General features: G+C 36.3%; 1 protein-coding gene across 1 annotated transcript in view; it reads left to right on the top strand.

Moving 5' to 3' along the window:
* OCA2 (OCA2 melanosomal transmembrane protein) overlaps positions 1 to 14,728 on the top strand; it is a 354,024-nt gene that overhangs the window by 237,577 nt on the left and 101,719 nt on the right. Inside the window, exon 19 of the mRNA XM_077774607.1 lies at positions 10,759 to 10,844. Coding sequence (XP_077630733.1) covers positions 10,759 to 10,844 — 86 coding nt within the window. The remainder of the gene's footprint in view (positions 1 to 10,758; positions 10,845 to 14,728) is intronic.

The raw sequence follows: 14,728 nt of genomic DNA, 5'->3' as shown, positions 1-14,728 counted from the left end.
TTGGGGTACATGTGCTCCTATGCCTCAGCATTTCTGTATCCCTTGGGTAAATTCCTAGCAGTGCTATTGCTGCGTAATAGGGGAGTTCTATTGTTAATTTTTTGAGGAATCTCCACACTGTTTTCCAGAGGGGCTGTACCCAGTTTACATTCCCACCAACAGTGTAGGAGGGTGCCCGTTTCTCCACATCTTCTCCAGCACCTAGAGTTCTCTGATTTGCTCATTTTAGTCACTCTGACTGGCGTGAGGTGGTATCTCAGTGTGGTTTTGATTTGTATTTCCCTGATGAGGAGGGATGCTGAGCATCGTTTCATGTGTCTGTTGGCCATCTGGATGTCCTCTTTGGAGAAGTGTCTGTTCATATCTTCTGCCCATTTCTTCACTGGGTTGTTTGTTTTTTGGGTGTGGAGTTTGGTGAGTTCGTTATAGATTCTGGATATTAACCCTTTATCTGATATGTCATTTGCAACTATCTTTTCCCATTCCGTTGGTTGCCTATTCATTTTGTGGGTTGTTTCCTTTGCCGTGCAGAAGCTTTTAATCTTGATGAGGTCCCAATAGTTTATTTTTGCTTTTGATTCCCTTGGTTTGGGGGATGTGTCAAATAAGAAGTTGATGCGGTGGAAGTCAAGCAGGTTGTTTCCTGCTTTCTCCTCTAGGGTGTTGATAGTTTCCTGTCTCACGTTCAGGTCCTTTATCCATTTTGAGTTTATTTTTGTGTATGGTGTGAGAAAATGATCTAGGTATTAACTTGTCTTTAACTGCTTGGTAAAATAGATTTCTCCTGTGAAGCCCTCCGGTCCTGGACTTTTTTTGTTTGTTGGGAGACTTTTGATTACTGATTTGATTCCTTTGCTTGTTATTGGTCTGTTTAAATTTTCTATTTATTCCTGTTTTAGTTTTGGTAGTTTATACATATAAATTTCTAGAAATTTATCAATTTCTTCCAGGTTGTCCAATTTGTTGGCATATAATTTTTCATGATATTCTCTTATAATTGTTTGTATTTCTGAGGTGTTGGTTGTTATTTCTCCTCTCCTATTTGTAATTTTATTCACTTGGATCCTTTTTATTTTTTTTTTTCTGATAAGTCTTGCTAGGAGTTTATCAATTTTGTTAACTTTTCCCAAAGAAGCAGCTCCTGGTTTCATTGATCTGTTCTACTGTCTTTTCAGTTTCTATATCATTTATTTCTGCTCTAATCTTTATTATTTTCCTTTTTCTGCTGTCTTTAGGCTTTGTTTGTTGTTCTTTTCCTAGTTACTTTAGGTGTGTGGTAGGTTGCTTGAGATTTTTTTTTTTGTTTCTTGATATAGGCGTGTATTGCTATATAATTATCTCTTAGGATTGTTTTTGCTGCATTCCAAATGGATTTTGACCATAGTGTTTTCATTTTCATTTGTGTCTAGGCATATTTTTATTTCTTCTTTAATTGTCTGGTTCACCATTCACGATTTAGTAGCATTTTGTTTAACCTCCATGTATTTGTAGTCTTTGCAAATTTTTTCTTGTGGTTAACTTCAAGTTTCATAGCATTGTGGTCAGAAAATATGCATGATATGATCTTAATCTTTTTGTACTTATTGAGGCCTGATATGTGACCTAGTAGATGGTCAATTTTGGAGAATGTCCTACATGCACTTGAAAAGAATATGTATCCTGCTGCTTTAGGATGAAATGTCCTGAAAATATCTGTTATGTCTGTCTGGTCCAGTGTGTCATTCATAGCCATTGTGTCCTTGTTGATTTTCTGCCTAGATAATCTGTCCATTGGTGTAGATGAGGTTTTAAAATTCCCAACTATTATTGTATTATTTTCAATGAGTTCCTTTATGTTTGTTATTAGTTTTATATATTTGATTGTTTCAACTTGGGGACACAAATATTTATAATTGTTAGATCTTCTTGTTTGGATAGTCCCTTTTATTACAATATAGCCTTCTCCATCTCTTGTTATATTCTGGTTTAAAATCTAGTTTTTTAAAAATAAGTGTTGTTACTTTGTCTTTCTTTTGACACCCATTTGCATGACAAATGTTTCTCCATCTCCTCGTTTTCAGTCTGCAGATGTCTTTAGTTCTTTAAAATTTTTTTTTAATGTTTATTTATTTTTGAATGAGAGAGAGACAGAGCGTGAGTTTGGGAAGGGCAGAGACAGAGACAGAATCTGAAGGAGGCTCCAGACTCCGAGCTGTCAGTACAGATCATGGCTCATAACCTGAGCCAAAGTCAGACACTTAATTGACTGAGCCACCCAGGTGCCCCAGTGTCTTTAGTTCTAAAATGAGAGTCTTGTAGGTGGCATATATATGGGTCGTGTGTGTGTGTGTGTGTGTGCGCACGCGTGTGTGTGTGTTTAAAATATGTTCTGACTTTCGTATCTTTTGTTTGGAGCATTTAGTCCATTTATAGTCAGAGTTATTATTGGTTGAAATGTATTTAATGTCATTTTAAAAATTGTATGTTTTGTTGTTTCTGGAGATTTTCTCTATTCCTTTCTAGCCTTTGTCACTTTTGGTCTTTCCTTCCCACTTAAAGGGCTGGTTTAGCGCTCACAAACTCCTTTAGTTTTTATTTGTCTAGGAAACTATCTCTTCTATTCTAAATGATAGACTTACTGGGCAGAGTATTCTTGGCTACAGATTTTTTCCATTCACCACGTTGAATATATCATGCCACTCCCTTCTGGTTTGCCAGATATCTGTGGAGAGATCTGCAGCTAACCTTATGGGCCTTCCCTTATAAGGTAGGGACTTTTTCTGTTGCTTTTAGGATTTTTTCTTTGTCACTACATTTGACAAATTTAACTATACTATATATTGGTGTTGGCTTGCTTTTATTGATTTTGATGGGGGTTCTCTGTGCCTTCTGGATTTGGATGTCTCTTTTCTTCCCCAGATTAGGGATGTTTTCAGCTATTATTTCCTCAAATAAACGTTTGGCCCCTTTTCTCTCACTTCTTCTGAGACTCCTATGATATGAATGCTATTATATTTGACGGAGTCACTGTGTTCTCCAAATCTACTTTTGTGATCCATAGTCCTTTTTCTCTCTTTGTTCATGTTCATTCTATCTTCTATATCACTTGTTTGTTCCCCTGCCTCTTCCATCCTTGTGGTGATTACATCCAATGTGTTTCGAATCTGACTTACTGCATTTTTCATTTCTGCCTGGTTGTTTTTTAACTCTCTCATCTCTGTGGTAAGGATGTCCCTGATGTCTTCCATGCTTTTCTCAAGCCCAGTGAGTATCCTTAGGATAGTTGCTTTAAATTCTACATCAAATATATTACTTATATCTGTTTCAAACAGATCTATGGCCATGACTTTTTCTTGTTCTTTCTTTTGCATGCTATGGTCTGGTTGTTAAATGAGATCTGGAGCTACTTCCACTAGAAATGAAGGCTTGCAGAACTCTGTGGTTTGTAGATGTGGTACATGCGGGGGTTTTTGCATGGTCTTCTGGGGAAGAGGCCCACTGCACTGATTCTTAGGCACACTTGCCTGAGAAAAGCAGTCCCAGCAGAGCATGGAATGTGGTTTAAGTAGGTTAGGCAGTCAGTTTTGGCGCTGTGCTGTCTATTCAAGTTGGTTTATGCTGAGGGGTGGGGAAGAGTGATGGCACCAACCAGCTACTTTGTCCCTGGAGAGGGGACTTCATGCTTGCTGCTTTCAGGGAAGCACTCCCAGAAAAGTGAATAATTTCCCCTCATACCTCACAGGTGTGTTTTGGGTTGCTGTTTTCACTGTCTCCAGTTTGCTTGCCTGCATGGAGCAGCACAGTACGCTTTGGGGTTTTTGTCAGTCAAGTCTGCTGACTTAAAACTCCAAATATTAGGGATCTGGTGTAGTGGGGACCTGTGTTGTTCTTCTGGGGAGGGTCTTGCCACAGTGGGATTGATGACAGTTTGAAGGAGAAAGAAGTCCCACACCAGAATTCATGGGTGTGGTATTTGGAGCAAAGCAGGCTAAAACAGCCAGTGTCCAAGTTAGCCACCCTCCGCAGGTGTCTTTGCGCCTGGGCTGAGGGACGGGGGAAGGAAATGATGCCCACTAGGTTTTTGTCCCTGGAGGGGTGACTCTGAGAATGACACCTCTCACATATGCACTGTAAGCAAAGTGAACTGTCTCTCCCTGTGCTTCTTAAGCATACTCAGATTGTGTCATCTACTCTGTGGTTGCTTTTGGGCCTTCTCCCCAGTAGGGCAGCACAATCAGGGCACTATCCCAGCCAAGCCTGCCAACTTTTAAAACTCCAGTCTTTGAGCTCCACTAGTTGCTCACAAAAATCAGCCCCTCTAGTTTTCTTAGCCAATGGCTTTGTGGAAGTATCCTCCTTATGCATATCCCTGTGAGCTCCACTCTCTCTCTCACTGTTCCCTGCGATCAGGGTACCTTCCCCTCCACAGCAAACATGATCCATTTCTCCCCCAAACTACATCTCTGCATTTCATACTTTCCTTGATGTGGCTTCTTCCATCCCTCTAGTTGTGGATGTTGTTCTGTCAGTCGTCAAATCAATTTCTGGGATATTTAGAATGATTTGATAGTTATCTAGCTGTGTCCAATGGATGAAGGAAGCCTAGATTCCTCCAACTATGCTGCCAGCTTAGTTCCTTCCCTGTTTGTTGGAAGTTTTTTGATTATTGATTCAATTTCTTTGCTGGTTTTCAGTCTTTTCAAATTTTCTATTTCTTCTTTCACTTTTGGTAGTTTATATATTTCTAGCATATTTCTAGCGTATTCATTGATTTTGTTAGGGGTTCTCTGTGCCTCTGGTTCTGGATATCTATTTACTTTCCCAGATTAGGGAAGTTTGCACCTGTAATTTCTTCAAATACATTTTCTGCCCCCTTTTCTCTCTTCTTCTTCTTCTGGAACTGCTATAATATGAATGTTATTATATTTGATGGAGTGATTGAGTTCCCTAAGTCTTTTCTCATTTTGGATAATTGTTTTCTTTCTCTCTCTCTCTCTCTTTTAAGCATGTCTACTTTCCATTACTCTGTCTTCTAGGTCATTTATTCATTTCTCTACTTCTTCTAGCCTTCTTTTCCTTTTATCTACTGTGTTTCTAATCTCATTTATTTCACTCTTCATCTTTGATTCTTTTTATCTCCATGTTAAGGGTTTCATTGATGTCTTCTGATCTTTTCTCAAGTCCAGTGAATATCCTATGGTCATTGCTTTATATACTCCATCAATAATGTTATTTATATCTGCTTTTGCTTAAATCTCTGGCAATGGCCTTGTCCTGTTCTTTCATTTGGGACAGATTTCTCTGTCTTATTTTTTCTAAGTCTCTGTGTCTGTTTCTCTGTGTTATAAAAGTCAGGCATGTCTCTTCTTCTTAAGGGTAATGGCCTTATGAAGAAGGGTTTCTGTATCGCTGTACCTTGTTGTATACCCTGTTCCCCAGGTCCAAGCACTTAAGGGAGTGTGTCCAATGTGTGCTGTATGCATTATGCGTTTGTGTCCTGAACATTTTATCCTTCAGGCTAGTTGTTTGCAGAGGCTGTCTTTGTCTATTATGAGCAGTGTTTGTCCTCTGAGCTGAACGTAGCATGTTTTAACTAAGTGTGCTCTGGTCTGCTTATGAAATGAGACCTCTTGCCACTGCTGCCATAGTGGGGCCCTGAAAAACTCTCTGGTCAGGAGATGTGATGTCAGGAGGGGTTTGAGGATGTCTTCTGTGGGGAGAGGGCCCCAGGTGCTGACCTGAGGCAAGCATGACTTGGAAGGGCATTTCCACCAGAGCGAGGGTAGTGGCAGGACTTAGTATAAGCAAGTGAGGTAGTGAGTGTTGGCACTGCATTGGTAAGCACAGGTGGCCTATGCTTACTTATTATGCTGAGGGCAGGGGAGGAAAATGATACCTGCCAGTTCCTTTGTTCCCAGATGGATCTCTCTGTGAATGCTGTCTCTCTGGGATATGCTCTGAGATAGGCAAATAACCTTTCCACTCTGTGCTTTAGGCACTCTTCAGATTGCTGTTTCCATTTTGTATGTCTGTGGGCTGTTTGCTTGGCCTCCTTTCCAAGAATGGCTCTAGTGCCCTCTTGGCTCTATTCAAGCCAAGCCCACTGACCTTCAGAATTTCAAGATGTAAGCCCCACTCGTCGCAAGAACTCATAAACTTCAACTCCTCTCACTTTCAAGTCGATTTCTATGGAGATTTCTCTTCCCAGTGTGGATGCTCCTGTGTGTTAGTTTGTCTCTTGCCCTTCTCCATAACTGTGGCTCCCTCCCCACCACAAGGATCATAATCTATTTCTCTCACAAACCACATATCTGTGCTTTTTACCTTCTTGGTTGTGGCCTCTTCTCTGTCTTTAGTTTTGGAGTTTGTTCTCCCAGTCTTCAGTTTGATTTGGGGGTTATTTAGGATTATTTGATAGTTATCTACTTGTATTCATAGGATGAGGTAAGCCTATAGTCCTCATTCTCTGCCACCATCTTCCCCTCACCATTTTCTCCCCAAGCTATCTTTGATCTGTTTTCTGTTACTATAGATCAGGTTTTGGCAAACTGATTTGTAAGGGGCCAGAGATAGTAAATATTTGAGGCAATGAAGGCCGTACCATTTGCCACAAATACTGGATGTTGCTGTTGTAGTGCTGAAGCAGCCATAGAAAATATATAAATGAATTACTGTGGATGTGTTCCAATAAAAATTTATTTACAAAAACAGGCAGTGGGCTAAATTTGACCCATGAACTATAATATGTTGCACCCTGACATTTGCATTTTTTTTAACCTTTTTTTATTTATTTCTGAGAGAGAGAGAGAGCAGGGGAGGGTCAGAGAGAGAGGGAGTCACAGACTGAAACAGGCTCCGGGCTCTGAGCTGGCAGTCAGCACAGAGCCCGACGCGGGGCTCGAACCCACGAACCGCGAGATCATGACCCAAGCGAAAGTCGGACGCTTAACCGACTAAGCCACCCAGGCGCCCCTGACATTTGCATTTTTAAGAGTCTTATGCAAAAGTGTTATATAGTATGTAATATTTTTTATTCTGTCTTCTTTTATCAGCCTAATTATCATGAGATTCATCCATGTGGTAGTGTATTCCAATATTTCCTTCTTTTTATTGGTTGTGTAGTATTCTATGAATTGGTTATATCAGAGTTTGTATATCCATTCACCTGTTGTTGTGTATTTGGATTGTTTCTCATTTTGTACTATTATAACAAAAACCACAATAAATATTTGTGTTCAATTCTTTCTTTCATCCTATGCTTTAATTTCTCTTAGGTTAATACCTACAAGTGGAGTGGTTGGACAGTTGATGGATTTATTGGAAATGTTTTTAAAAACTGCTAGACTGTTTTCCAAAGTGGCTGTAACATTTTACAGTTCCACCAGCGGTATATTAGAGTTCTAGTTCCTCCATATATGTGTCCATGATTAGTTTGGTCTTTCATTTTGCTTTTACACTTTCTAAGGTATATAGTGGAAAGCCATATCATTTTACTTTATATTTTCATGATGACTAGTGATATTGAGAATATTTTCATGTGCTTGTTTGCCATCCTTATATCTTCTCTGGTGAGGTGTCTGTTCAAAACATTCTCCATTTTGATGGAGTTGTTTGTTATTGCTAAGTTTTGAAAAAATTTAGAAATATCTTCTGAATATGAATCCTTTATACATAGGTAATTTCTGGATATTCTGTCCTAGTCTGTGGTTTGTCTTTGCCTTTACTTAATAGCTACTTTTCAGAAACATGAAGTCCAAATAATGAAAACTTCTTTATAGATCATGCTTTTAACGTTGTATACAACAAAACTTTCTCAAGGACAAAGAAACTTTTCTTTCTTTTTTTTTTTTTTTAATAGTTTATTGTCAAATTAGTTTCCACATAACACTCAGTGCTCATCCCCACAAGTGTCCTCCTCCATGCCCATCCCCCCTCCCCCCACATCCATCAGTCCTCAGTTTTTGTCAGCATTCAAGAGTCTCTCATGGTTTGCTTCCAAAGAAACTTTTCTATGTTTTATTCTATAAATTTTAGAGTTATAAAATTTACATTTAGGCCTATGATCTACTTAGTTAATATGATTAAATGAATAGATCAGAGTTTAAAAAAGCCTTTTATTTGTATGCAGATATCGAATTGTTCCAACATTTGTACTGCTACTCTTTCTTCACTGAACTGTCATTGAACCATTGTTGAATATCAATTGACCATGAATATATGGGTATATGTCTGGATTCTCCATTGAACAAATTGATTATATTGATTCAAGATAGACTGTTTTCACTATTGTAGCTTTATAACACATCTTAATATGATGTAATGTGTATTCTTCAACATTACTCTTCTTTTTCAAGGCTGTATTGGCTATTCTAAGTCCTTTGCATTCTTACATGACCTTCAGAATCAGTTTATTAATTTCTATACAAAAGATAGCTTGGATTTCTGCAAAACATTATTAGGAAAATCTTTACAATGAAGACTTAAATAAATGGAGATATAGGCCATGTTCATGGATCAGCAGACCTTACATTGTTAAAATGCTATTTCCAAATTAATCCATACATGACCCCTCAAAGATGTCTCTACTCTAATTCCTGATGTTAATGTCTGTATATGTTATGTTTTGTGACAAAGGGACTTTGTAGGTAGAATTAAAGTTATAAACTTTAATATAAGGAGATTTTCCTAGATTATGTAGATAGACTCTGTGTACTCACATAGGCCCTTTTTTAAATTAATTTTTTAATGTTTCATTTATTTCTGAGAGAGAGAGACAGCGTGAGCAGGGGAGGGTCAGAGAAAGAGGGAGATACAGAATCTGAAAGAGGCTCCAGGCTCTGAGCTAGCTGTCAGCAAAGAGCCCGACGCGGGGCTCGAACCCACGAGCCGTGAGATCATGACCTGAGCTGAAGTGGGACACTTAACCGACTGAGCCACACAGGCATCCCCACATAGGCCCTTAAAAGTAGAAGTTGAAGACAGAAGAGTCAGTTTGAGGTTTGATAGGGACTTCACCTACCATTGCTGGCTTTGATGATAGATTAAGTGTGGGGGGGGGGCGTCCTGAGCCAGGAAGTTTGAGTGACCTCTAGAAGCCAAGAATAACTCTTGGATGACAGCAGCAAGGAAATTGGGACCTCAGTCTTATAGCTGTAAGGAATTGAATTATGTCAGTAACTTGAATGAATAAGAAAGCAGATTCTCTCCTGAAGTCTCCGGAAAGGAATTCAGCCCTGCCAACACCTTGATTTTGCCTTGATGAAGTCAGAAATGTAGCTGAGCCCGCTATACTTTTGATATATGAAAACTGTGATATAAGAAGTAGATTTTATTTTAAGCCACTACACTTGTGGCAATTTGTTATGGCAGGTATAGAAAACTAGTACTCTTTTTATGTCTGTAGAATTTATAGACATGCCATTGTCCTATTCTTGATATTGGCAAATTTTGCCTTCTCATGTTTTGTCTTACTCAGATTGGCTAAAGTTTATCAATCTTATTGATTTTCTCTAAGACCCAACTTTTGGTGCATTGCTTTTCTCTAATATTTTTCTATTTCACTTATTCCTGATCCAATCCTTATTCTTTCTTTCCTCCCACTTGTTTTGGATTTTATTTGCTCTACTCATTAAAATATGTGCAGACTATTTTAACACAAACTTCACAAAATAAAATCTATGCAAAAAAGCTCAACATCATTAGTCATTAGAGAAATGCAATTTGAAACTACAATAAATACCCTTCACACTCATTGGAATGTCTAACATTAAAAAAGGCTGACCCAGTGTTGAAAATCTGGAGGAACTCGAATTCTTATATACTATTGGTAGTGTTTTAAAATGTTACAACCATTTTGGAAAATAGTTTCATAGTTTCTTGAAACAAACATCCTATAATATTAACCTGTCATATGGTCCAACTGTTCCATTCCTAGGTATTTTCCCAAGGGAACTGAAAACATGTACACACAGACAATTGTATATGAAAGCTAATAACACATTCATTTGTAATAGTCAAATAATGGAAGCAATCCAAACATCCCATCAACAGTGAATAGATATGTACATTGTGGCATAGCCATACTATAGCATACTACTAAACAACACAAAATAATGAGCTATTGAGCTACACACCAACACTGAAGAATCTTAAAATTGTTGTGTTGAAATGGAAGCAGTCAGACAAAAGAATGTACGTTGTATACTTGCATCTATAAAAAATATAGAAAATGTAAACTAATCTATAGTGAAAGAAAAGACATATTCCTGGGGGTAGGGTAGGGTAACAGGGGCAGATAGAGGGTATATAAGAACATGGGCATTAAAAAATGCTAAGTGTAGTGAATATATTCATTATATTGATAATTGGTTTCATGGGTATATATATATTAGCCAAAATACAAATTGTACACTAATTTTTTTAAATGTTTATTAAACAGAGTGTGAGTGGGCAAGGGGGAGAGAGAGAGGAAGACAGAATCTGAAGCAGGCTCCAGGTTCTGAGCTGTCAGTACAGAGCCTGATGTGGGGCTCAAACTCACAAACCATGAGATCATGACCTGAGCTGAAGTCAGACGCTAAACTGACTAAGCCACCCAGGCACCCAGTACATTTTAAATATGTTCAGTTTGCAGAATATAAATTTACTTCAATAAAGAAAACAATCAGAAGATAAATACTTAGTGTGATAGCATTTGAACTACATCTATGTCTGTATGTCTACTTATTTATTTTTCAGGGTGGATTGCTATTCTTGGTGCCATTTGGTTGCTAATTTTAGCTGATGTCCATGATTTTGAGATAATTCTACACCGAGTGGAATGGGCAACTCTTCTGTTCTTTGCAGCACTCTTTGTTCTAATGGAGGTAAGACTTCAGAATTTTTGCAACATAATATTTTATCTTTTATATTTCATACTTTATTATGTGAATGAAAAAAGCCTAAGTCTGTAGTCTTTCCACATATTCATGGGGAGTAAATAGACTATTTTAAGTTAAACCAGGTTTTATTTCAGTCACTTAAATATTTTCCAGTAAAATTGTTTATTTGGTTGCTGTCTTTAAATATTATCTTTGTGACTTATAAACTTGCTCTAATTTCATTTTCCATAAAGTAGAATTTGCTTTAAGTTGCATTTAAAGCTGAGTGACTTGTTACAGCAAATTGACAGGATAATATCTTGATGATCTATTTAATTTTGTGTAATATTTAAATATTCTGTTATGAAAAAGACTACATCAAAGAAAAGAGTGAGTAATATATATTATTTTAGTAATAGTTCTTATGAAATTTATTCAAAAAATTATTCACATTATTATTCAGTCTTGAGACTCAATTTATGAACTTGAATCCTCCTCAAATACAAGGTTTGCTGAAATAGAAAAATACTACCCCCTAAAGGGTATCTCAAGTGTGCCAAATGTCTCACATTAATTAACTTAACTTGCTGATGGTAGACCCATTTGGTTTTAATTCTTCTGTGGAATAGAACTTTGATACTTCCTCCCTCCCCCATTTGTCTTTAAGACAAGGCCCTTGAAGTTTTGTAACCTATGTCTTTACTCCTAATGGATTGTGTAGATGTAATCAAGTCACTCATTTAGTCCCTCCAAGCCTGTCAGGGAGTTGTGAATTACATTCTAAGTCTTCAGTTCCCCACTCAAAACCTTCAGCTTTTTTTGTTCTGAGTGTTTTTTCTACACTGAACACATAGAATGTGGAGGGGAAAATTCTGGTTACTGTTTCCATGATTGGACTTTGAAAGTCTCTGCCTTGATTACATGTTTACTCCTGATTAGATGTTTATTCCAGGCATAAAATGCTATCTCATCTGGGTTTTGGTCATATTTTCCCCTATTTTATACTTCACTTTATTGATGTAGTAAGCAATGGAATTTTAAAAACAACTTTGTTGAGGTATAATTTACATATCATAATATCCACCCATGTTAAGTTTACAATTTAATGATTTTTAATAAAGTTAGAACATTTCCATCATCCAAATAAGATCTCATGTGTCCATTTACATTTAATTCTAGCTCCTGGTCCCAGCTTTTGAAAATCACTAATTTTTCTGTCTATTGATTTGCCTTTCCTATACATTTCATCTAAAGGAATCATATACCAGATAGTCTTTTCTGTCTGCTTTTTAAAATTAGAATAATGATAATAATGTTGAGGTTCATCCATGTTCTTGTATGTATTTTAGTTCATTTGTTTTATTACTGAATAGTATTCCACTTTGTGGATGCCATTTGATGAATATTTTTATTGTTTTCAATTTTGGACATTATGAATATTACTATCATAAACATTTGTATACATTCATGTATAAGTCTTCATGTGGAACATGTTTTAATGTCTTTGAGGTAGATGCTAGGTTTTATCATAACTTTAGCTTCTTAAGAGACTGTCAAAATGCTTTTCACAGTGGCTATATGAATTTACATTCTCACCAGCATTATAATAGTTTTCCAGTTTCTCTACATTCTCACTATCACCCTTTGCCTTTCTTTTTGATTATAGACATTCTAATAGGTGTGAAGTGGTATCTCATTGTGTTATTCAACATCATGTTATTAGCCATTTTTATATGTTCAGTGACTTTCTTTTCAGGTCTTTTCATCAGTTTTCATTTGGGATTTTGTCGTTGTTGTTGAGTGATAATTGTCTTTTATATATTCTGTATATTAATCTTTCATCAAATATATGGTTTGATTCTGAATGTACATTGCCATTATATAGAAATACAACTAATTTTTTATATTGATGTATCCTGTGACCTTGCTGAACTCGTCTATTAGTCTTGTAGTTATTTTTGGATTCCTTAGAATTTTCTTTTATGTCACTTGCAAATAAGGACATTTAAATTTCTTCCATTTCTGATTTGAATGCATCTAACTAGCTCATTTTCTTTCCCTTCCTCTTTTTCCATTTTTCCTTCTCTCTTTTTTTTTCCTATGGTCTTGTTGGATAGAACTTCCAGTTCAGTGTTGAATACAAGTAGTGAACATTGACAGCCATACCTTGTTCCAGAGCTTAGGAGAAAAGCACTCAGTTTTTCACTATTATGTGTCATGTTTGTTGTAGGGTTTTATTTTATTTATTTATTTATTTTCAACGTTTATACATTCTCGAGAGACAGACAGAGCATGAGTGGGGAGGGGCAGAGAGAGAGAGGGAGACACAGAATCCGAAGCAGGCTCCAGGCTCTGAGCTGTCAGAACCGAGCCTGATGCGGGACTTGGACCATGAACCATGAGATCATGACCTGAGCCGAAGTTGGTCGCTTAACCAATTGAGCCATCCAGGTGCCCTGTTTGGTTTTGTATTTGTTTTTGTTTTAATAGAATATTTTTTATCAGGTTGAGAAAGTTCCAATATATCTTGTTTGTTGTAAATTTTTATCAGAAATGTTTATTGGTTTTTGAAAAATGCTTTGTCTAGATCTATTCAGATGGTCATGTGACTTTTAATTTGAATATATTAATATGGTATACTACATTAATAGATTTTCAGATGCTAAATTTATTCTGAATTCCTAGGATAAATCTCACCTGGTCATGGTGTATAATAAATTGTTAAAATCAGATTGTATATTGATGAGAGATATTGGTCTGTATTATTATTTTTATGTGATGTCTCTGGCTTCTGTATCAGTATAATGATGAATGAGTACAGTAGAATAAGTTGTTCTTTGTAAAAGAGTTTGTAAAGGATTGTTTTTCATAATCAGTTGAGGTTGTCAGTGAGCCATATGGGTCTGGAATTTAATTTGTGGGAAAGTTTTGTTTTTGTTTTACTAATTCAGTTTCTTTGGTCATTCAGATATTCTCTTTTTTCTTGCATAAATTTTAACAATTTTTATCTTTTAAAATTTGTCTGTTTAATTTAAATTATTTCTGGCATAAGTTGTTAATAGTATTGCCTTATAATACTTTTATTTCTGTAATGGCATTAGTGATGCCTTGCTTTCATTTCTGATTTTGGTGATTTATCTCGCTTTTTTTCTTGACCAATATAGGTAAAGTTGGACAATGTTCTTGATCTTTTTAAAAGAAAAGCAAATGTTAGCTTCATTAAATCAGTCCATAGTGTTTTGGTTTTCGATTTCATTGATTTCTCCTCTAACCTTCATTATTTCATTTCTTATACTTGCTCTTGACTTAGTGTTCTCTTTCCCCACCTAGGTTCTTAAGGTGGAACCTTAGGTTATTGACTTGAAGTCTTTCTTATTTTCTTATATAGGCATTTAAAGCTACACATTTTCCCCAAGAACCACTCCTCTTAATTCCTTAAATTACATGTATTATCTTTCATTTTCATTTAGCACAAAATATTTTCTAATTTTTCTTATAATTTCTTTTTTGAATCATAGATTATTTAGAAGCATGCTTTTTATGTTCCAAATATTTGAGGATTTGCCCATACTTCCTTCTATTTTTATCTTTAATTTAATTCAATTTTGCTTTCCATCATTTCAGTCCTCTTAACTTTAATGAGGTTTGTTTGGTCTCAATAAAATTTGGTCTTTCCTGAAAAATATTCCACTTGTGCTTGAAGAGTATGTGTTCTTTCCTTTTGTTTGGTGGAGTATACTATAAATGTCAGATATGTCATGCTTGTTAATAATTTTAAGTCTACATATCATAGATATTCTGGGTAGTGGTTCTGTCAATTTTTGAGAATTAGATATGGAAGTCATTATTGTTGAATTGTGTACTTTTTCTTTCAAATGTGTTCATTTTGT

This window comes from Crocuta crocuta, unplaced genomic scaffold (assembly GCF_008692635.1).
Source record: "Crocuta crocuta isolate KB4526 unplaced genomic scaffold, BGI_CrCroc_1.0 scaffold469, whole genome shotgun sequence".
Classification (NCBI taxonomy): Eukaryota; Metazoa; Chordata; class Mammalia; order Carnivora; family Hyaenidae; genus Crocuta; species Crocuta crocuta.
This window is presented reverse-complemented; position numbering and strand designations above follow the sequence as displayed.